We start from the raw sequence: 22,331 nt of genomic DNA, 5'->3' as shown, positions 1-22,331 counted from the left end.
AATGTTAAAGCCATTCTATAAATAAGGTCTGTCATCTTTTCTGTTTCTTCTTTGCTCTCAGTTTTGAGGCTTATTCAGAGAACACTGTTCATACATAATGAGGTGGATGTGTCTGCCTTGGTTCCTGGTATGTGTTTGAACTTATCCTATGCCCAAGAGGAGTGTTTTTAATACTTTTTCTGTTCAAGCTACTTGCTGTGCCTCTGGAAATGTTCATGTACTGGTATCTGCTCCCTTCAAATTTGCTCTTTCAGTTCAAGAGAAATGCTGCTCTGTAACCTTAATTTTATTACAGTGATCTTTATAAATGTTTCATTGCTGCTATTTAAAGGAATAACAACATGAATGTGGGGTGGTTTTTTTTTCTATTGAAGGTTTTGCAGCTTCTGATTTTTACAAGTAACTTTCTAAAAATTCTTTTCATGCCTAAAAATAAGGATGGGGATTTCCATCCACTTCCAACCTCAGCTGCTCTTTTTGCTGTTATTTTGTTTTGGCTTTATGTATTTGACAGCATTCAATATTCAGTCAATTGCATGTCTTATGTATTACTCAGAGGGAAACAGGGCAGAAGCAAGAGAAAGTAAGGGGAAAATGTAATTTTCCTAGCATTTTTTAACATATTATGCTTGCTAGCAGAAACTAGAATTTACTAACAGTAAGTCCAGGATTTCAGTAGATCCTCCTATCAGTAATAGAGGCAAAGTTTTGGTCTTGTAAATAAAATGGCTATTGGAGAGGTTCACGATGAAATAATGTATTATTTCTAATCATTACACATATGTTAGGTGGTCATGAGACTGATCCTCAGTACGAATGCTCAGCTATTAATGAGCTCCATTAATAAGCCTTATATTAATGCTTAAGGAAAAACCAAAGTAGATATATTCCATAGAACTGCAACATAATTAGCAGATAATATGTCATTCAAACTCTGGAAGCATTTCAAAATCTCCCTTTAATGTGTCTTCTGGGAGCAGCAACATAATAGTAGTATTGCTGATGTGGTCCTTGAAAGGCAGATAACATCCCATCCTCTTTTTATAACTCCATATTGCCTCAGATCATGTGATATGCCTGCTAGTATCATGCTTTGTCTACAGCTTCATCCCTCTTCCTCTTGTGCAAAAGCCACATAAACATTGAAAAACTAGACACATGCATCATCATTTTCCTTTCATTCATATAACTTGGCTGTAACTTCTGCTTCCAGCATCACTTCCTAGTTTACTTTGTGAGGTAACTGTGTTGTAGCATTGCATACTTGGTGGCCTGGCTTCTCTCTGGGTAATCAATTTAAACTTTCTATATGATTTTAGTCGGTTGTAGATTTCTCCACCCATGGTACCGAGGACAGATGCAGTTTAGAGGAATAGCTAGACAAGCTACTTTGTAATGAGAGGGACCATAAATTTCAGTTTGCTTCTGAAAGTTTTGTATCCTCTGGAATGAAATACTGATTAGATTTCCTACTCATAGGTGTGTCACAGCAATAAGTTAACTAACCTGAAGCCATGCTTTGAAGCAGGATGGAGTAAACCTAAATAATTCCCTGGCAAATCTGTGTTTATTAGAAGACTGTTCTATAAATTCTACAGTAAGGGGAGTCCACAAACCTAGTTATTCTTTAGTAAGATTAGTTACTGTGGCTTTCTGTAATTTTTAGTAACTGAGGTTAATTTAATGCAGTTGTTGTCTTAGGGGACACAAAGAACAAACAGCCAGTGCCTTTCTTTGACAAGGCAACAGGCTGAATGGAAAGGGAGACAGGAGCAAATGTGAGAAAGTTTCCCCCCTGCCATGAGACCAGCATAGAACAAAAGGAAATATTATTCAAATTAAGCATCCCATGTCCAATTTTGCCATCTGTAACACCACATTTGGTCTTTATATAATGTTCACAGAAAGAGACTAGCTATGACTATATTAAGAAGACTATGCTTTAAGCATTTTCCATAAGGTGATGAACCAAGGTGTTACTAATGCGCTTTTGAAAGCCTGTGACAGAGACAAGCTGTGCAAAGTCTGGAATGAGTTAAAATACTGAATTATCAGTAGTAGATCATAAAAGAACATAGGAAGTCCTCTGCAATATCACACAGAAGTCAATGAAGTCAGCTTTCTTAGGTGAGATAATTTTATTCTGCTTTGGGATGCTATGAGAAAGGGCACTTCAACTTGTCTGTGTTTCTTTTAGTGTTCGTAGATTTTAACATACAAAAAGGGATTCCTTGTTCAGGGCATGGCACATCTGAAAACAATGGTATTCCAGACACTGCAGTGAGTGTTCTTAGCCCCAACACATTTCCTCCATCGTATCTAAAGGGTAATGCAATATATATGGATTGAAATTCTCACTGGGGTTAGAACAGGAAGAAATACTTTCCAGTGACAGCCAGTGGAAAAAATGGGGTGACAAATACTTTAATCTTGAGGGTTCATACAAATCTTTGATATAATCTGATTTTTAGTGAGACTTTCAGTGCAGTCCCATGTGGTGTTCACACGGGATCAGAGTCACCTGTCACCTACCCATAATCCCCAATAGGCTGTAAGAAGAGGAGTAGAGGAATCATTCTATGATTCTGAGAGTGTAAGAATGGGGCAAACACGGCATTTTCCCCTTTTGCTCCCCTCACTCTGACAAGATGTTGCTCTAGGAGTACCAGAATTAGGAGATAATATCTTGGCCTGTAACAGGCTGGATAGGATTTTTTCTTTGAATTTTCAGCTTTTGTTCGTACCTTAAAGCCAGTGAATTTCACTGCTTTTCTTACATGTTGTATCAAAAAGTCCATCATGTTGAGATTAAAGAGTATAAAACATGGTAGATGTGGGCTGGATGAAATGATAACAGTGTGAACGTTCAGCTAACTGCAAAACTATTCTTAGAGAGTGGTTATCAACACTTCATTGTCATACGAAGAAATGTCAAGTGAGATTCTGTGCTATTTTGTTCTGGGTCGATTAATCATAAAAATATCCATTAATGTTATGGGAGAGTTTACAAAGGGCCTTTTATAACCAACTGTGCTATCCAAACTTTCCAGAGAGAGGAACTCAAAAGTCACTCTATTGAACAAACCGTAATCAGAAAGAATCAGGAGTAGAAAAGAGATTCCAACCAAGCAGCTTCACAGACCATGGTGTTTGACTGTCAGAGTGCATGTGGGCATGTTTTCACTTCAGGGTGAATCACAGAGTGTGACTGTGTTAATGCATTAACATTATTCCTTCTTAACCTTAATCATAGAATGGTAGAATGTTCTGGGTTGGAAAGGACCTTAAGATCAACTTGTTCCAACCCCCCTGCCATGGGCAGGGACACCTCACCCTAGACCATATCACCCAATGCTCTGTCCAGCTTGGCCTTGAACACTGCTAGGGATGGAGCATTCACAACCTCCCTGGGCAACCCACTCCAGTGCCTCACCACCCTAACAATAAAAAACTTCTTCCTTATATCTAACCTGAGCTTCCCCTGTTTAAGACTGAACCCATTACCCCTTGACCTATCACTACAGTCCCTGATTAGAGTCCCTCCCCAGCATCCTTATAGGCCCCCTTCAAATACTGGAAGGCTGCTATGAGGTCTCCATGAATCTCCAAGTCATTTTATCACACTTGGGCTTTTGCATGGACAAAGATTACATGTGTTAAAGCAACCATGTAGTGCCTTCTAGGACAGTAAGTCTGTTTACGAAGGTATATCTTACAATGACACTCCTAAGACCAATGTTATAGTGGGACTAAGCTATAATTATAGACTGCATTTATGTAGTACAAATCCTTCTGCATGATATATTCAGAAACTGAAGGCTTTAGAGGCTTATATCCTGCCATTGAATATTTAAAAAATATGGCTTTGAGCAATTTTTCCCCCATTCTATTCAAGATGATTGATGTCAGGCATTCAAATACCATCATTCAGAAATAAAGCCACAACCGCAATAGTCTGTCATAGACCGTGGTCAAGATCTAGTCTAGCCTTGGCTACATGAAACTGACAAAAACTTAGCCCTTTCAACAAATAAATCATCAACAGAATGAGTTTGCTTATAAAATATGTACAATTTACTGAAGGAACATAATAGGAATAAGGTAATGGGAGTTTTTGTGCTGCCCTAAGGGTTGTTGCTAGTCACTGCTGAGGTGAAAGCAGACAGAATGAATCCCTGCATGGGCTGTCTTTGTCATGCTGGTCTGGAGGGCATTGAGTATGGAGACCCTCTCATAGTGAATGGAAAATTTCACTGTCAAGTGAAGCTGATTAAGGATGCTTTACTGCAAATTAGTTCAGACTGAGCTTAGAAATTTAGCAGTTAGTTTCCCCCTTTGCTGATAGTAATCCCTAGCCTGACACCTACAGAAGATGTATAGAATCTTACCTTATTGTGGCATTAACACAGGTAAAGCAAACTGATGTTAGAGTAGGGTAGGCGCAGATTTATTTAAGGCTTGTGCTTATGTGGTCAGACTTGGTGCTAGGTCTCTAAATTCTGTGCTTACATAAAATAGCCCATTTCTTTGTTTTATGATTGTATAATTCATATAGTAGACAAATGGGTATACATAAAAATATAAATAAAAAACCCACAATTTGTAATACTCTGTCTTCTGTTCCTCTCTTCCTCATAGATGCAAGATACTACACATTGTGTCATAAATAGACATGACAGTGATATAAATGTGGTTATCCATTTTAATCCTGCTATTTAAAATGGAAATAACACAGAGTTAGCTTGTCACATTAATTCTGAATCTAGGCATGTCTTACTCAGACCTATATCCAAAATACACAAGAAAAAGTGTGACTACCCTCTGACATGGGCATATAGTTCAAACTGCCTTACAGAACTGAGACATCAAGAAAATCTAATAGTGTTTTCTTAATATAATTTAGGGCCAGAGAATAAGTATGGAATATTATTCAGTGACCTCCCATTTGGGCTGTAGAACTTGCTTACACATTCATTTTACCCAGAGAAGCTTGTCTGATCTTTTTTAATGAACTCTGCTTTCATTATGGCAGCCCCAGTATCTGCAGCTGACTCAAGTGAAAAAATTGGCATTTGCTTTTTTAACTTTATTCACAAGTGTTTCCTGCCAGACAGAAGTGACTTGTCTGAACTGTTAACTTTGCTTACCAGTTGCCTTATTATCACCAAATATTTCTGTTGAGAGAATAGTGGTTGCAATTCCTTTTTTACACATTTTCAGTAATTCACCATGACTGGGTATAGGCTTCTCCAAATGCATGTTTATGATCACACATAAACAGGTACCAGCCTACACAGTTTGGCAAATAACTCAGTGTGCTATCACAGAAAACAGATACGATTCTTTTTTTTTTTTGACTGCACTTGTGCATATACTGAATTTCTTGTTATGTCATTTACTCTACCATATAGTGTATTTTGACTTGTTATGGGTCTTGTAGCATATAAAACATATATACAATATGTTGTAACAGTTACCAGCACATAGCAGTGAAACATACAGAACTATAAGTACTTGAAAACTAGTGAATCATCTTCAATTTCTTATGACTCATAAGCATCTTAGTGGGTTTTGCAAGTTAACAAGTTTTGGATTTGTATAATCATAAGTAAAAATGAAGTTGTTTTCTGTTTATAACCTTAAAACCAGCATTTTTTTTCACCAGGGAAACTTGTTGCTGTAGAAGACACATTAGTCCTTTCTTTTCAAGTATTTGCTGAAAATTCAGGGTTTAACTGAGCTTTTTTTCCATCAAGAAATGAGGAACAAAAAATTCAGCAGAGAAATTTGAGGTACTGTTGTACTGTCATAGGTTTTGTCAAGAAATCCTCAAAAAGAAATCAAATTTTAATTAGAAATGCTAAGCAGCTCGACAGACTGGCTCTTACAGCATCTCTGTGTTTAAATGATTCAAAAAACCTTGTTTGGCCTCGGTGAAAGATGGTGCTTCCTGAGAGGCTTTTCTTTTTGTGGATTGGCTCCCAGTTAAACAACGTTGATCTGCCAAAGGACCCTGTAATGCTTCTGCATTGCATCCTGACCAGCAAAACCATGTCCTTCCAGACACACATGCTGCTTTTCATAGACCACAGCTTTGTAATTTATAACCAGGTAGGGTGTGTGATTTTGACTGTTGTGCTTGGCTTCTCAAGAAGTTAATTCTGTGTAGCATCTCATTCTGGCAGAGACTGTTGTGCCTCATTCAATTTTGTGCCATAAGCAGGTGTGTTTTGTTGGGCTGGAACGGGAAATTCAAGAGGTAGGTCACAGATCTGAACAAATTGGAGGCGTTTTTAGCCTTAAAATGGAAGTAGGCTTTTCTCTCCTCATAATTGCACAAGTTAATCTTGTCTAATTGAGAAACCTTCCAGGGCTCTGTTTCCTAGATTTATTAGTGTTGTTAGTGTACTTAACTTCATATCAACTTTGGAAATGATTATAGAATTTCCAGCAATTCTGGTACATCATAGTATCCCTCTGGAGACAGACAGAATTCCTGCTTATTTTTTCCAGTGAACAAAGTTGGTCTGTTCCATAAATCACAAGAAATGTCACCGAGGATTGTAATTACAGATTCTTTGGGGCAGAAACTGCAGGGAATGCCCAGAAGCTGAAACATTAAAGTTTGTTATTGCTACTATATTAAATAAATAGCAGTGATGAATGCTTGGGAAACTTAGTGATGCTCAGGGAAAAGAATGACTACACATGGATTTGCTTTACTTCTTTCCAAATTGTCTCTGAATAAAAAAGATTTAAAGTGTATTAAAAACTATCATTCTCTTCTTTATAAAGGATATGGACCCACAGATCTGTTGTAACTGTATCTGTTCTTGGCTGGTCTCAGTAAAAACTGGGAGTGCCTCACCAACCAACCTAGATTTGTCAAATATGTCTACATTACTTATTCTCAGTGTAGATGTAAACGTATACACGTCTTTTCAGAGGACTTAGTCCAAACTGCCCTCTCTTACGAAGATTTGCTTTGCACTGAGCTTTACAACCAAAACCTATCACTTTTTCCTATGTTTTGCTCTGAGTGAAAGGCATCTATGAACTTTTTCCCCTCTAAGGGGGAAAACCTGTTTTAGTACAAAACCCACCAGCTGGTGTTACACCAAGGCTGTTTAATCATGACCACCAATCCAGAACTGGAAAAAAATAAGGCAAATTTTCTGGTATGTCAAACTACATCTTCAACATCTATTGCTGAATGTGTAATTCATATCAAGTTACATGAGAAGCATCTATTGCAAAAGTCTTGTCTTCTTACGGACCCATCAGATAACTTTTCATCCCTCAGAGCCATACAATATGTCTTTTATGTATGTATGGCCACGTGTGTTTGCAAGATGGATTTGTTATTCATAGCAGAAAATACTTGGCATCTTGTAGAGCTTTTGACAGTGCAGCAGTTGCAGTTTTGGAGTATTTGGACTTCATGAGCACAATATGAAATGTTAATAACATCAGTGCGGGTCTATTTTAAACATGGCTCTGAAATAAATTCTATTATGGAAGCTGTGGAGGCTGTGGAAAATGAGTTTATCTCCTCATTTAAAAAAATAAAGAATGCTAAAGCTCACCTCAGAGTTGCTTTCTGCAGCGTCACAGTGTGCATCTCTGGTGTGAAAGTCCAGGGTGCGGGATTGGCATGTTTTAAAACCTGCCTGAAACCTTCTGTTGAACGCTGTGCTGTGGGAGAAGTGCTTGCTGCACAAGCGATTTCTTCCTTGGGTGACTTTGTCATTTCCTTTAGTGCATGCCTTCTAGACACCCACAGTGGAAAGGTGCACATCATCACACAGAATTAAGGGCCTTACTCCAGATTTCATTTTGGTTGCTCATTTGATCTTTTGCTCAAAGCATGTTTCAAAAACAGATTTCAGTCTCTGGTAAATAGAAACATGACAAGCAGTTATGTGATTCTGACTTTGACTTACTTGAACTGGTACATTTCATGCTTTGTATAATTGTTTTATCCTTCTCACATGAAAGCCAACTGTAATTAGTAATTATAGTGGTTATCAACAAGAATAGTACATCAGCTGTTGCAACCTAAAATAGATATTAGCTTAATTTAATGAGTCAAACTAACACCGACTGTTTCATGCTACAGCTTTTCAAGAAAAAGCTTCATTGTGTTCTTTTCTATAACAAAAGTATTCAGATTTTGTGATTGCTTTTAACAATGTTGATTTAGCTTCAGGTCTTAAATATAAATTCAAAATGTGCATGAGTGCATCAGTATCAGTGTTACAATCACTTATCTGAGCAGTTTTCTGCTGGGTGGATTTCTTTTATCTGGATATTCTAATTACATTAAATATCCAAACCCACAACTAAATGTTTCTTCTGTGTTTGGAGAAAAAAGACATTAAAAATAAATCTTAGATTAATCAAAATCTAATCTATGCTAAAAAGCTTTTAATCTTAAACTTTAAATCTTTTAAGCTTAAATTCAGAGAGATGTTGAAATTAAGAATAGTCAAAATGAAAAACACAAGGGACTGTAATTTGTTTCAACATTTTGACATTCAAAAAATAAATATTCTGAAAACATTATTATAGACATTTGGTGCAAATTCGTAAGCATTTCAATCAATGTACATCTATTTATGTGCTGAAAAAATCAAGCTGCACATAAGTTATCTTCATGCTAATTATTTTCTACAGCTAATATACACTGCTTATTTTATTATTAAATTACTGTACAAAAAGCTAAATGTCCTGGTAACTTTGAAATCTACTACATTAACGGTGCTAACCTTGAATTTACAAGTTGCATGCTTTTCCTATCTGTATGTTTATATTTGTTCTGTAGTAGGAAAGCCAGGCATAAAACGAATACCAAGTACTGCTTTGATTTAAAAAAAACCTAGGTTTTTAAGGGTCTCAAATAAGGATGCTTTTCTGACTTGTTTTTTTTTTTTTTTTTGCAGAGGTTAAAGTGTGTAAACATAATTGTGAATGCAATTATGAACATACAGCAGTTGATAAACATTATACATTATAAAACCAACTATAATGGGTTTAGTTTTGATGATCACATTTATTAGAACATGTTACATGGTCTGAGTTCTACAGTTCTTTATCAAGAAAATAAAATGCTACTTTTTGTTTTCCAGGGTTTAGTTATTGAGCGGCTGGGACGCAGGCCTCTTCTCATTGGAGGTTTTGGGTTGATGATTGTCTTCTTCGCAGTACTTACCGTCTCTCTGACATTGCAGGTAACACCATGGTTACTCCATATTTTTACTCACTCTTTCATATTTTAAACACAATGTGATTGATACGAGTTTGCCTCCACACTCCTACATAAGCCCATCCTTTTAATCAGTTTGGAGCATAAGGATTGAAAGGTTTGCCTTTTCCTTATTTATGAATCTGTTGGTTTCAAAGCACTGTGGGCAGCCATAGCAGCTTTTACATTAAAAAAACATAGTTTTGCCACATTCAGTCTCCTTCACTCAAAGATTTATGCACTTATATCATGAAGTATTACAAAGAAAATTTTACCCATAGTTGGGTAAATAGTTTACCTACATTACATGTTTTTATCTTTCTTTGTGATGCAGTCTTCTTGAGATTTCTTTCATACTTTATATGTCATCCTTATTCTTAGGTTTGGATGGTTTTTTTCCAGTAATAAAAATGTCCATGTTTGCTGTTTCTTTCAAATTACATTTATGATATTTTTTTGAAAATTGAAAGACTTTTAGACTTGACAGAACATTTGCATTAGGTTCTCAGTTCTTATTAGCAGTAAGTTCCCCAGCTATTTCAAATAGTTAGAGAAGGATTATTAAACTAATCTAAATACTGATGCCAACTCATTTTTCCCTGCTTAGCTACCATTTCTGTAATGCATTTTATTTCTGTTCCTGAGGGCTTTTGAGAAGTAAAACTGACATCTGCAATGGCATGGGTTTGGGGGTTCTTTCAAGTTGTTTTCCTGTTGTCATTGATTCCTGTGTCTTGCCATTAATCTGACTTTCAAATCTTGTTTCTTGTCTGAAGAGTCAGTAAGTCAGTTTGACTAGCAGATGTATGCCACACCATTGCAACATTTTATTTGACTTACCTGTATGTACCACACAATAAAGCTTTACTTCACATGCCTGTCATGACAGCTATAGGACAACTCTCCAGAAAAGAGATACTATTGCAGGTTTTGTATGCTGAGTAAAAAATGCTCTTCCAAGCCTTTTAAAACCTAGTTTGATGCCTGAGGACCTTCGGTTGTTGTAAATCTCTGAAGTTTGGGTGCATTTCAGTTTTACTTCCTCTCAGAAGTGTCTCAATCTGTTAACTATTATAGATTTGCTTTGAACAAAGGACCAGGATACAAATAAGCTCGACCTCAGAGCAATTTGTATCTACTTCATATTTGTACCTGCTTTCAGTGCCTTTACAGATCTGCATTGCGGTGAAAACTCCAGAATGCATAATTCTGATAGATCTACAAGTCTCTTGGTTAACGTTAATGCCTAGGAGATCACGTCTTTCACATAACTAAAGGAAAAACCCAGACTGGAAGAAAAATGGCATTGTAAAATGGAGTTTTATTTAGTACTGAAATAAAAAATTACCTATTTTAACAAGTATATTTTTACAGTGCTACTCAAGGTGATATTTTGTGATACTACGTTTATACATATCTTAACTTTGCATAAACAGTAGAATTCTAATAAAAGTGGCATTCACATTTTGCTGATGGAAAAACCCACTGATGAAGACAGTAAAGAATAGGAATTCATGGCTTCTTCCCTTTTATTATTATTATTATTATTATTATTATTATTATTATTAATTATCAAGCATTCACATACATGATTAAGAAATAGTGTCCAGAAAACTCAATGGAAGTTGCTTATTGTATTTCAAGCTCCTATCATTTACAGGTCCAAATAAAGAAAAATCTGTTTAGAAGTAGAAAAACTATTGTGTTGCAAGGAAAAGAGTTAATTCCCTTTTCAATTCCCTTAAAGAATCGTTCATAGTTTGTTCTTTTTTCCCCTATAGCTGCTGTTTGCACACATGGCCCTCCCTGTCTGCAAAACCGGATTATGGCTAAAAATCCCTGGACTGTGGCTTTCCCATGCTTTGCTAAGGTTGCTAAGGTTCACATACAGCTGTCATGTCTAGACTTCAGCCCAGCTTTTAATTGTTGAACTTTGAAGCTCTATCAGCCATCATAGTTGCTGGTTTCAAACATGACTGAAATATCCAAGAAGGATGGAGGTGCCAAATCTGTTCAATGGGAAAAAAAAAACCAAACTCTTTTCCAGGTCAGCTTGAACTTTAGCACAAGAAGGTATGAACATTCAGAGTTGTGACTTCTGTGGTGCAAGGGCTTGTCTAGTGTTTCTCTACAGGGATTTCACAGAGACCAAGGCCTTTAATACAGATCATGTAATAAGGTTCTATAGAAATACTGTGATTTTCTAAAGTGATCCTTGACTAAATTCTGAAATAGATAAAGAGTAGTGGAAAATACTGTTATCTGTTATTTTTTTAATACTGGTGACATGTACAATGTACTTAATGTAAATATCTTGTATCTACCCAGAAAACCGTATACTGGCTTCCTTACCTCAGTATATTTTGCATCCTTGCAATCATTGCATCATTCTGCATTGGACCAGGTATGTCTATATTTTTTCATGGTATTTTGTACATCAAAGCACAGGTATTTCTGCACTGGCACTATCTTAACAAAGCACTTGTAGGGAACTTCACTTTACCTGTATCTGAAAACCACAAGGGCTCTAAGACAGTAAAAGGTGATAGTAACCCAAAGTGATAGCAATATTCTTGATAATTGGAACTAGATGATCTTAAGGTCCTTTCCAACCCTAACTATTCTATGATTCTACAAAGACCCATGTACATGTGTATTCACACTTATGTGTTAGCATAATTGGGAACTACTGTCTAAATTGCAACCAGTACCAAATTATAATGTTAGTTATTATTGCAGGGTTGCTATTCTTTTTTATACTTATAAAACTCACTCAGACTGGAGGCTGACTGTTTTATTTATCAGTGCTTATGTTAGCAGTTCAATGCTGGTAGGATAAAAATGGAACACTGGTGAAGGGGGAGGAAGGGAACAGTTGTGTGCTTTTCCTTTCTTCTCTTCCTTTCCAAAGATATGTGCAAGAGGGTTTGCATAGTCTCTTTGGGAAGATGATGGAAAAGGTAGATGTCGTGATGATGAAGATACTTCTTGTCTGACAGTTCTATACTGACTGTATGCATTTCAGATCTGATGCCCACAGATAACTGCTTTTGTAGGTTGTAATGAGTTTACCAGGACTGTTTTCCCAACCTAGTTTTGATTACTTAGAGCATTATAGACAATCCAGGATTCACAGGTTGTATTTTTTATATTTAATTTTCTTTAACAAGGAACATCTTTAATATATAAAAAAGAAATAAATCCAGACCTTTCCCAGAAATGCAGAATGAAAAGTCAAGAGCAACAGTGAAGTTTCAGCAGGGATAATTATGACTGGATAGAAGGGGAAAAATTTTATACTGAGAGTGGTTAAGCACTGGAAGACTTAGCTTAAAGAGGTTGTGAAATGTCCATCCTTGGAGCTATTAAAAACTCAGCGGGACAAGTTCATGAGCAACAGGCTCTGCTTTGAACAGAGGCTGAATTCCAGAAATCCCTTACAACCTAAATTTATCCTGTGATTCTAATTGCATCATAACTTTGGAAAATGCACATTAATAGATATGCAAATATTTGTCTGAGTGTTTCTCTAAACAATATTGTTCTGACCTTCAGGTACTTCATCAGAAATGGATCCTACAGTTATCAAATAATGAAATGTTAACAAAAATATTTGCAGATAGATAAAGAGGAATTTAATCCAAATTCAATTCTCCTACAGAATAAGATGTCAAAACAGCACTTAAGTTTTCAAATACTCTCTTCCAAACTGTTTTCCACAAAAAGGGGAAAATTCAGCTGCTTTCAGGGAGTTTTTTCACAGTTGTTTAGCTGTAAACCTGAAAGTAAGGCTTCTGTAGGCTTCTGTTCCCTTGAGTTTTCATGCACCATTTATTGCCTCTTTTTGTTTGTGAAGAGTGACATTAAACATTAATCAACTGTTTGTACATCTTCACCACTAAAGTGATCTAATTAATTGATTGTGGTTTATTTTGGGAAACAGTTGCTGATGCCTTGTATGACTAATGAGACATTGCTGTAATTCCATGGATCCTCTTTCGGAAAAGCTGAGGAAAGTTTATGCTGCTTTGGAGGAAAATGGGACTAAAAGCAGAATAACCTTTTTCTGCTTGCTACTGGGAAAATAGTTTGTCACTAAGCTCTGCGCTTATTCCCTTTGTGTATGGTAGCTGACTGAAGAATAGATCTGCCAAGCAGGCTTCATTAGGGCCATTAACACACCTAATATTGGACAGTAGTTGGCCTATGAAGACTGTTCTTCACCTCCAACTCTTCTTGCAAGGCAAATACTGCAGAAGATCTAGCAATCCCTTTGTCCTTTGTAAGGACAAATCTCAGGTTTAACCAAGTCCTTAGAATTGCTGACATATGTTTGACTTATTGAAAGAAGAATTCCCTGGAATAGAACTGCTCTTGCATTTGAGTGCCTAAGGAAAATGAACTTTTGTTCACTTCTTGAAAACTCCCTTCCCAGTGTTTTAAGTAGCTCAGACACTTTAAGTGCAGCTACTTGCAACATCTGCCTTCAACTAAGCAAAAATACTCAAATAAATTGTAATGTTATCCATATTAAAGACATGTTCTAAAGATTTTTAGAACTACAGATCAACCTGTTCTTACATGTTATATTTTCAGCATATTAAGAGTAACCCTTTATATTTCTCCTTCATCTCACCATCCTTCAGAATGGATTCTAGGTTTCTTCATTTAGCTTCTTTCCCCTTACAGATGCTATTCAAGATTTTGTCTTGTACTTTGCGCTCTCTTTGGAGCAAAGTGTTGCAGATGCACGCGAGCTTTTCCTTGATATTACTTACTTGCTCCCACAGAAATTCTTTAAAATTAAAGCTTATTTTATGTTTTTCACCATATTCATTAGTTTTAAAGTAAAAAAGCATTAATACTGTACCAGTAGCTACCTAGTTGGCTTCTCACCCTTTCCTGTGTACATTCAAACATTTTAAATACCCGACTACAATGGGAATATCTCAGTAGCATTGAACAGTGATTTTCTTTATGTGAAAATTTTGGTAATTGACACTTCAGCTGTTGAGAAGAAGTTGTGAAGAATCATAAAAAACATAACAAACATAGAAAGGACATGGAACTGTTGGTACAAGTCCAGAGGAGGGCCATGAGGATGATCAGGGGATTGGAGCACTTCCTGTATGAAGATAGGCTGAGAAAGTTGGGGCTGCTCAGCCTGGAGAAGAGAAGGCTGCGTGGAGACCTCATAGCAGCCTTCCAATATCTGAAGGGGGCCTATAGGGATGCTGGGCAGGGATTCCTCATTAGGGACTGTAGTGATAGGACAAGGGGCAACAGGTTGAAACTTAAACAGGGGAAATTTAGACTGGATCTAAGGAAGAAATTCTTTACTGTGAAGGTGGTGAGGCACCAGAATGGGTTGCCCAAGGAAGCTGTGGATGCTCCATCCCTGGAAGTGGTCAAGGCCAGGTTGGATGAAGCCTTGGGTGATATGGTTTAGTGTGAGGTGTCCCTGCCTGTGACAGGGAGTTGGAACTAGATGATCTTAAGGTCCTTTCCAACCCTAACTATTCTATGATTCTATGGTTCCATGATTCTATATTCTGATTCCTCTGTAAATTAATAGCAATATTTTAGTTTACTTGAATAGGGACAGATTTACCTTCAGTGAAACTCTTCTGTTCTGTTTAGTGGGGTTTAGGAGATTTGAACTATTTTCCTAACCCTTAGCTGGGAGCTAAGAGGTTTCTCTTTCAAAAATAGCTTTCATACCTTTTGGGACAATAAAAAGACGTTTCCAAAATCAAATTAATGCATATTCTTATTATTAATTTTCTGATTTTTAGATGTCTTTAACTTTTTGTAGACATCATGAGTGTCATTTTTTGGTATTGGTTAAACAGGTATTATGAGCATTCAGGTATTATGAGCATTCAGTATCTTATTATATTCTGCATGTAGTTATTTAAAGCGTTTTAGCATTCTTCAGAGTAAATCCCACAAGGTTTGTAATGATTCTGAAGATACAGATCTTAACATTGGTTGAAATAGTTTGTGTTCACTGAGCTATTAGTGCTTGTAAGAATTATCCCATCTAAAAGCAGTAAATAGCATAAAGAATTAAGGTTATAAAAATACTGCTATAACTTTCTAGAACATAAAATTGCCTTTAAAAATACAGTATTTTCCCTCTCATCAGAACATCTGATTCTTTCTTGATAGCTTAGATGTTGAGTGGTATCCCACTTTCTGATAGCATATGCATGAGTCCCATCTGCTTCCTTTACAGCTAGGATCAGCTGTTACTATAAACTGTGGGGGGGTTTATTTGTTTCATTTTTCTGAACTTGGCTTTTCAGCTTGCAGATGTGTTTTTAGGCATATTGCTAAGGACTGAAACAGTAATACTAACAACAGGTATGTTCCGGCACATGCTTGATTTGGTACTTTAATCATTTTTATCAAAAGACAAACAGCAGAAAGCTTTCATTTACTCAACAGTAAAGGAACCCTTATGACCAAGATAGTCAATCTGTGATCTGACAGAAAAATTCTCTTCAAAAATAGCTTATTCTTTTATAGATTAGGAAGCCATACTGTTCCAGACTGTTGCTTCATTGTGCTTATTTGGTTAATTATACACAAATGAAGGTGTTTGGTTGCAGAGAAACATGCTGCTTTCCAGTATTGCTTGTGATTCCGGAACATGTTAGTAAACAGTTTCACAGTTTTCTCTTCAAGCAAAAGGTAGAAGCTTAATGAAAATATTTTTCTTGGTCACACATTTGACATGAAATAGGCATAGGATACTTTTCAGCTGAAGAGTTATACAGCAAAGAGTAAATATAAAGGACTGAGGGGATTGGTTCTGGCTCCTAAGGAAGCAACAAGCTAAAACTCAAAAATCAATAGAGGAAACAAATCAAAGGAAAATAGTAAGAGAACATTTTCAGTCTCTCCACAAAGCATTTTTGCTCTTAATATTAGGTGTCATGAGCAAATGCATTGATTTGGAATGTCTTTACTGAGTGGGCAAATAATGTGCAGCTCCTTGGGAATTTGGGTAGTGATAGATTGGTAAAATGCCTTCCTTCTTTAACTTTGTCTTAGATATTATTTAAGGAAAAAGAGAAGCTAAAAGCTGTTATCCCTACTTTTGTCCCAGTTAAGGCTGTGTGGCTGCCTGTTCATGGGCACTGAACATGGGCATGTTGACCTTTGCTTGCAGAATGGATTTCTCTTTCTAGAAAACCACACTAAAATCTGTCTTAAACAGCTACAGATCTGGTTCTGCTTATTTTCATCTGTTTACTTGAGCTCCCAGTTCCCTCACTGTGACCTCGCAACAGCTGCTACATAAACAAGTTCTTTTTTATTTTGCTGGGTAAACTGAAATATATCTGTATGTATGTGTGTGCATTGGGTGATTTCAGACACTTTTATAATGCTGGACAGTGGCCCCTTCAATCTACCACTCAGATAGTTTAAAAACTAACAAAACAAACCCAATTGTCTCAGTGTGTTCAATCCACTTTCCTTATTTGCCTGAAGGGGTGTGACCCCACTTGCCAGGGAGACTGTCAAGTATTTTGGGGTGAGGTGCTTGCAGTCTTTGTTTTTGACGCTTTTTCAATTTGCATTAAACAGAGAAATGTTCAGTCTCTGAACCACAGAATGGCTCTTCTGCCATGTGTCAAGAGATTCATTCAGATGATGGAAACAAAACAGTAACTGATTTAGTTGGGGATTACAACAGTGTTGCAGGGACTTCCAGATAACTTCCCCAATGAAAATAAGCTTGATGAAAATACAGTCAGACCTTGAGAACTTTGGAAACTTGACATAAAGCATTTCCATACATTATCTTTGTACGAACAGATTTATTGATATTTGTTCCTTAGAAGAATATTCCATTTAAGCGTAACACCTTTATATCAAGTTTTGATAAACAGAGAAGGCAGTGCTACCAAGGAGGGAAAGGAAACCATGGTGAGGGACATTAGGTACGATGCTTGTCTAAACTAAATGAAAGGGTGGGAGGAGGTGGACTGTTTTAATAATATACCTGGCTTTGAAGTAATCCTTCCTTTATCACCTTCTTCCAGAAACTGAAAAAGTGTTGTCTCTTTCAAATCAAATCTTTGCAAATTTGGTGGCTCTAGAAACACAGTAAACTGAAGCACTGGACTTATTTTACCTTTGGGAATAAATAGAAATAACCCAAGAAAGACTCTATTGTTGCAGTAAAGCCTGTAAAAGTGTTTGTGTAGAAGTGTGTTGCCTTTATTTTGACTACTGTAGCTGGGAGGGAGGTCGGCCACAAGTATGGACAGGCATACAAACCACACAGGCATACATATCACACAGGCATGTGGTAATGTTCCTTCTTCCACTGAACATTCCCCAGGAGTTTGGAGTCCTGTAGAAGGTAAATAATTAATCAGGTTTTATTACAGCAAGCAATAACACTAGTGAAATTCCCAAAAATCTGAGAAGTTGCTTTTATGTCCACTGCCTGATTATAATAACTCAAGCCATCTTTGTGATGGAAATTTGCATTATTTTGGTGGCACTTCAAGTTTGAGATTAGTGATTTCACTGAAATCTCACTTCATCTTTCATACTTTAGGCGCTTCAGATAGTAGGATGTGTATAACTACATGCTGTTGGAGACAAAAAGAGGCTTAGAAACTCAGGAACAAGGTGAGGATTTAGGGGTGTCTGAAAATCTGGTTAGCTAAGGGTAAATATAAGAATGAAACCTGTATCACATGTCAAGCCGCAAGTTTCACATATCAAGCTTTTTATATTTTATGTAATTTGAAAGATTGCTTTATATTAACACTACATATGCACATTCTTTTATATATTTCTTAGAGACCTAATGCATCATATTGTCATGCAATGTCTCTCTGTATTGCAGTGTCAAAAATGCTTATTGTGTTGTCATGTGTCATGTCGTCATTTTTGAGATGATGACTTAGAACTGAATGTTGCAGCACAAAACTGCTCATGCAGCAGTTAACGCAGGAAGGCTGCAAAGAAAGGTTACTGTGAGAGTGAATAAAACAGATTTTTATGTGAAAAGACACAGAATAACTTTATAGTGTCTGACAAAGACTGAGAATATGATTTCTGTTGCTAAATACATAGGCAAAATGGAAAATAACACTGAGAGGGAGAATAAGCTGAAGGCAAATGCTGCAGCTGCAGAAAATAACAACAAAGACCCAAACTTAAGTAGTAGCTAGCCATCAATAAATTTAGAACAGAAACTGGAAGAAAGTTTCTAACTGGAGTTGAGTTCTGTATCAGCTTCTCAATGGAAACAGGAAAAAGGGAAACTAAACAAATGAGTTTTATAAATTAAATAGTTCCTAAACCAGCTGAGAACTGGATTTGAACCAGGTGATTCTGTCTGATCCTGAGTTCCTTTAAGACCTGTGTTTTTCCTTCATCTCTAATGGCTTGATTCTCTGTACAAATCCTTTCTTTGTTTCTGTTTGTCAAAAGCCCATGTGTCTGCGAAGATGAGCATGTTCTCAGTGGTTTATTCTAGCTGGTTATTACATACAGCATGCAGCCCCTAACTTAGTTTACATCAATAAATACTACTTCTTAATCACTGTCACCACAGTGAAAAGAAAGCAGGAGCCTCTGGCTAACCCTTACACAGTGGCTTCAGGGAGTCTGACTTTACTGTCTTATGCTGTGGTCCTAAATCCTGTAGGTATTTCAGTGAATGAGTAGCACTTTCCTTCACAAGTCCTGCCAACTTCAGTGGAGTTTGTGTAACGCTGAATTTAGTGTGAATAGGATCAAACATGGACCTGTGTGGTTTTGGTTTGATTCCTACTTTTATAATAAGTTCCTATTCAGGATGTATAAGGATGACAAAATCAGACCAGTGGTGTGTTTCCAGTCACATTCTTATTGCAGAAAAGGGAAATAAATAAAATTCACACTCTGATGGAATTTGAAAAAAAAAATACTATTTTATGGTAGTGAGAGCTTCATTTCTCAACAGTAACTTTTCATAGCAGTTGCATCTTCAGACACAGCTAAGAAACATTAACAAACCAGATGATTTCAGAAAAGTGTTTCACTTATTTTTTGTCTCTTTTGAGAGTTTTGTGAGTTTTATAATACTTGTCATGGTTTACAGAATATGAGTAAAATCCATCCTAGTGCAGCTGAACATAGATACAATAGAAACATGGTAATGGTATAAGTGTTAAACTGATATTATGGGGATTTATGGAATGTGAGTGAAATCTTTCCTAGCACAGCTCAACACAGATACAATATAAAGATGATAATGGTATACTCAGTATGTGTTAAACTGACATTATGAAGTAAACAAAAGAAAACTCGGAGGAAATCATTGCAGTGCCCCATGACGTATCAAAGATATTTTGGTATTTAAAGTTTAAATCAGCCTGTGTTCTTACTATGAATGCCAACGTGCAGCTACATTGGCAGCAGAGCAGTTGTGATGAAAGGGTCACTTTGAAAGTCATGAGGTTTGTTCAATCTGAAATGCCATCAGAGAAGAAAAAAAAATCTTCTCTTGGATGTGAAACACAAACAAAGGTGTGATAGCACACATGTAGACATTAAAGTACTGAATTGAAAGGTAGCATCACTGTTATTGCCTGACATAGGCATTTACAGAAGCTGTGTGTGATGTTTTAGCTTCTTCTCTTCAGTAGGATGTAAGAATTTCTAATGCTCATGGCCTTCCACAGAGGCATTCTTCTAGTCCATTTTGAGGAAGAGTTTGGAGCTTGCTTGACTGGAAAAAAACTCTTTGTATTAGAAAAGTGTATGTATGATGTTAAAAAGAAACAAATAAACACGTGTTACTGTGTTCTTAATTAAAAGGTGGTAGATTTGAAAGTTGAGGTTAATATTCAAAATTTCTTTTATTCTGTAGACTAGAAGTCTTTAGAGTCTTTTCAGCAGATAAGTATCCTTTGATAATGTCAGATAGCTCCTGCATCTGTTATGAAGTATATTTGTGCAGAAATAACCTTTAGTTTCCCCAGGTATCTAAGAAAGATTGGTGTGTTGATAGTTCTAAGGCTTTTGTGGGCACAACAGTAGTTTTGACACCTGGGTTGGAGCAATCCCAGGCACAGCTACTGGTTGGGCAAAAAGAAATTTCAGTGCAGCCCTGTGGAGAAGGACTTGGGGGTGTTGGTCAATGAGAAAATGAACATGAGCCGGCTTCAGTGTGCGCTCGCAGCCCAGAAAGCCAACTGTATCCTGGGCTGCATCAAAAGGAGCGTGACCAGCAGGTTGAAGGAGGTGATCCTGCCCCTCTACTCTGCTCTCATGAAACCTCACTTGGAGTATTGTGTGCAGTTCTGGTGACCTCAATATAAAAAGAACATGTTACTGTTAGAACAAGTCCAGAGGAGGGCCATGAGGATGATCAGGGGACTGGAGCACCTCCTGTATGAAGACAGGCTGAGAAAGTTGGGGCTGTTCATCCTGGAGAAGAGAAGGCTGCATGGAGAACTCATAGCAACCTTCCAGTATTTGAAGGGTGCCTATAGGGATGCTGGGGAGGGATTATTCATTAGGGACTGTAGTGACAGGACAAGGGGCAACAGGTTGAAACTTAAACAGGGGAAATTTAGATTGGATATAAGGAAGAAATTCTTTACTGTTAGGGTGGTGAGGTACTGGAATGGGTTGCCCAGAGAGGTTGTGAATGCTCCATCCCTGGCAGTGTTCAAGGCCAGGTTGGATGAAGCCTTGGGTGACATGGTTTAGTGTGAGGTGTCCTTGCCTGTGGCGGGGGATTGGAACTTGATGATTTTGAGGTCCTTTCCAACCCTACTACAATGATTCTATGATTTAAAATTTGCTGTGCTAAAAGCAATTAAATATTCCAAACGAGAGTTACAATTCAGTTCAGGAATGCATAATAACTGTTGTGCCATTCCATTGCTGCAGACCACCATCCAGCCTTAGGGTTGGCATTTTAGCCTCCCTGTTGCCAGCATAGCCATCACAACCTGACATGTTAATGCCATTGCTTTAGTTTCCTGTGCTGCAAAGCACAGCAGCAGGAGAATGGATCTACCTTTCTTTTTCTGGTTTTCTCTAACAATAAAAAAGCTCCTGCCTACATTAAGGGCAGGAGTATTTTCAACTGCTGCTAAGTCAAGGAGATGAAAGGATGAGAAGTTTAAGGGAATCACATGAGAGCTTTTCCTTTGGTTGCTTTTCAGTGAATAAACTGAGGTTTGGGGCTGTATAAAACTAGAATTGTTTTAAAACTGGGTGCATCTTCACTGAATTTTTGAGAGGAGGATGATAACATGCCCCTTGAATATATTAAATTCAGTGTAATTCAACATATATGTTGGGATTAATATTTGGTTTATGTTTTGTTTGAATACTTCTCTCTTTAAAGAGCAGCTTAGAGTAAATGTGCAGCTTTTAGCAGTTCTGTTGCAGAAGTGATTTCAATTCTTTATAATTAGTGGAAGTTCAAAAGAAAAATGAATGCCTAGTATATGAAAGGTAACCAGATCTGTTGGGTCAAGGAATTGCTGCAGATGACACATGGCGATCTTAGAAGCAGGAAAATTTATGAACTTCAGGTCTTTAACAATAGATTTTACAAATTATCTTAATTGAAGCTTTCAAAATGTGAATGCTTTGACACTTGGGAGAACTCCCCTTACCTGCAGTAGCGTGTTTTGCTACATGATCATTAATTACTTAGGGATGGCTCACAACTCTCACACTTAAGAAATTTACTGCTGGAAAAACACACCCATGTGTTTTAAAGCTTCATGTAACCGTGAAAGTTGATTTATTCAAAAGGTGCAAAAGTGACTTAAGTGCATTATTCAGATTAATGGGGACTGGATAGAGAAAGCACAGTACAAAATATACCGTTTCTTCTGTGAATTGGTATAAAAGATTTATATTTACAAAAATGCAAACTAATAAATATATAGAACAGAATGTACAGAACTAATATAAGGCAATGAAAATGTTTATTTTCATTGTGCCCAGGCACAGCAAAGAAAAGCTGTAAGTTCACCTCATCTATTTTTGGCTCAGCTCCATGACTAGCATTTAAATGCAAATATTAATAATTTTGCATTGCTCTAAG

At 36.9% G+C, this 22,331-nt stretch overlaps 1 protein-coding gene across 3 annotated transcripts in view; it reads left to right on the top strand.

The window, feature by feature from the left end:
* SLC2A9 (solute carrier family 2 member 9) overlaps positions 1-22,331 on the top strand; it is a 98,968-nt gene that overhangs the window by 53,512 nt on the left and 23,125 nt on the right. For all 3 annotated transcript variants that reach the window (XM_005148490.1, XM_034064860.1, XM_034064859.1), the window contains exons 9-10: positions 9,129-9,230; positions 11,573-11,648. In XM_005148490.1, the coding sequence (XP_005148547.1) occupies positions 9,129-9,230; positions 11,573-11,648 (178 nt within the window). The remainder of the gene's footprint in view (positions 1-9,128; positions 9,231-11,572; positions 11,649-22,331) is intronic.

This window comes from Melopsittacus undulatus, chromosome 7, assembly GCF_012275295.1.
Source record: "Melopsittacus undulatus isolate bMelUnd1 chromosome 7, bMelUnd1.mat.Z, whole genome shotgun sequence".
Classification (NCBI taxonomy): Eukaryota; Metazoa; Chordata; class Aves; order Psittaciformes; family Psittaculidae; genus Melopsittacus; species Melopsittacus undulatus.
This window is presented reverse-complemented; position numbering and strand designations above follow the sequence as displayed.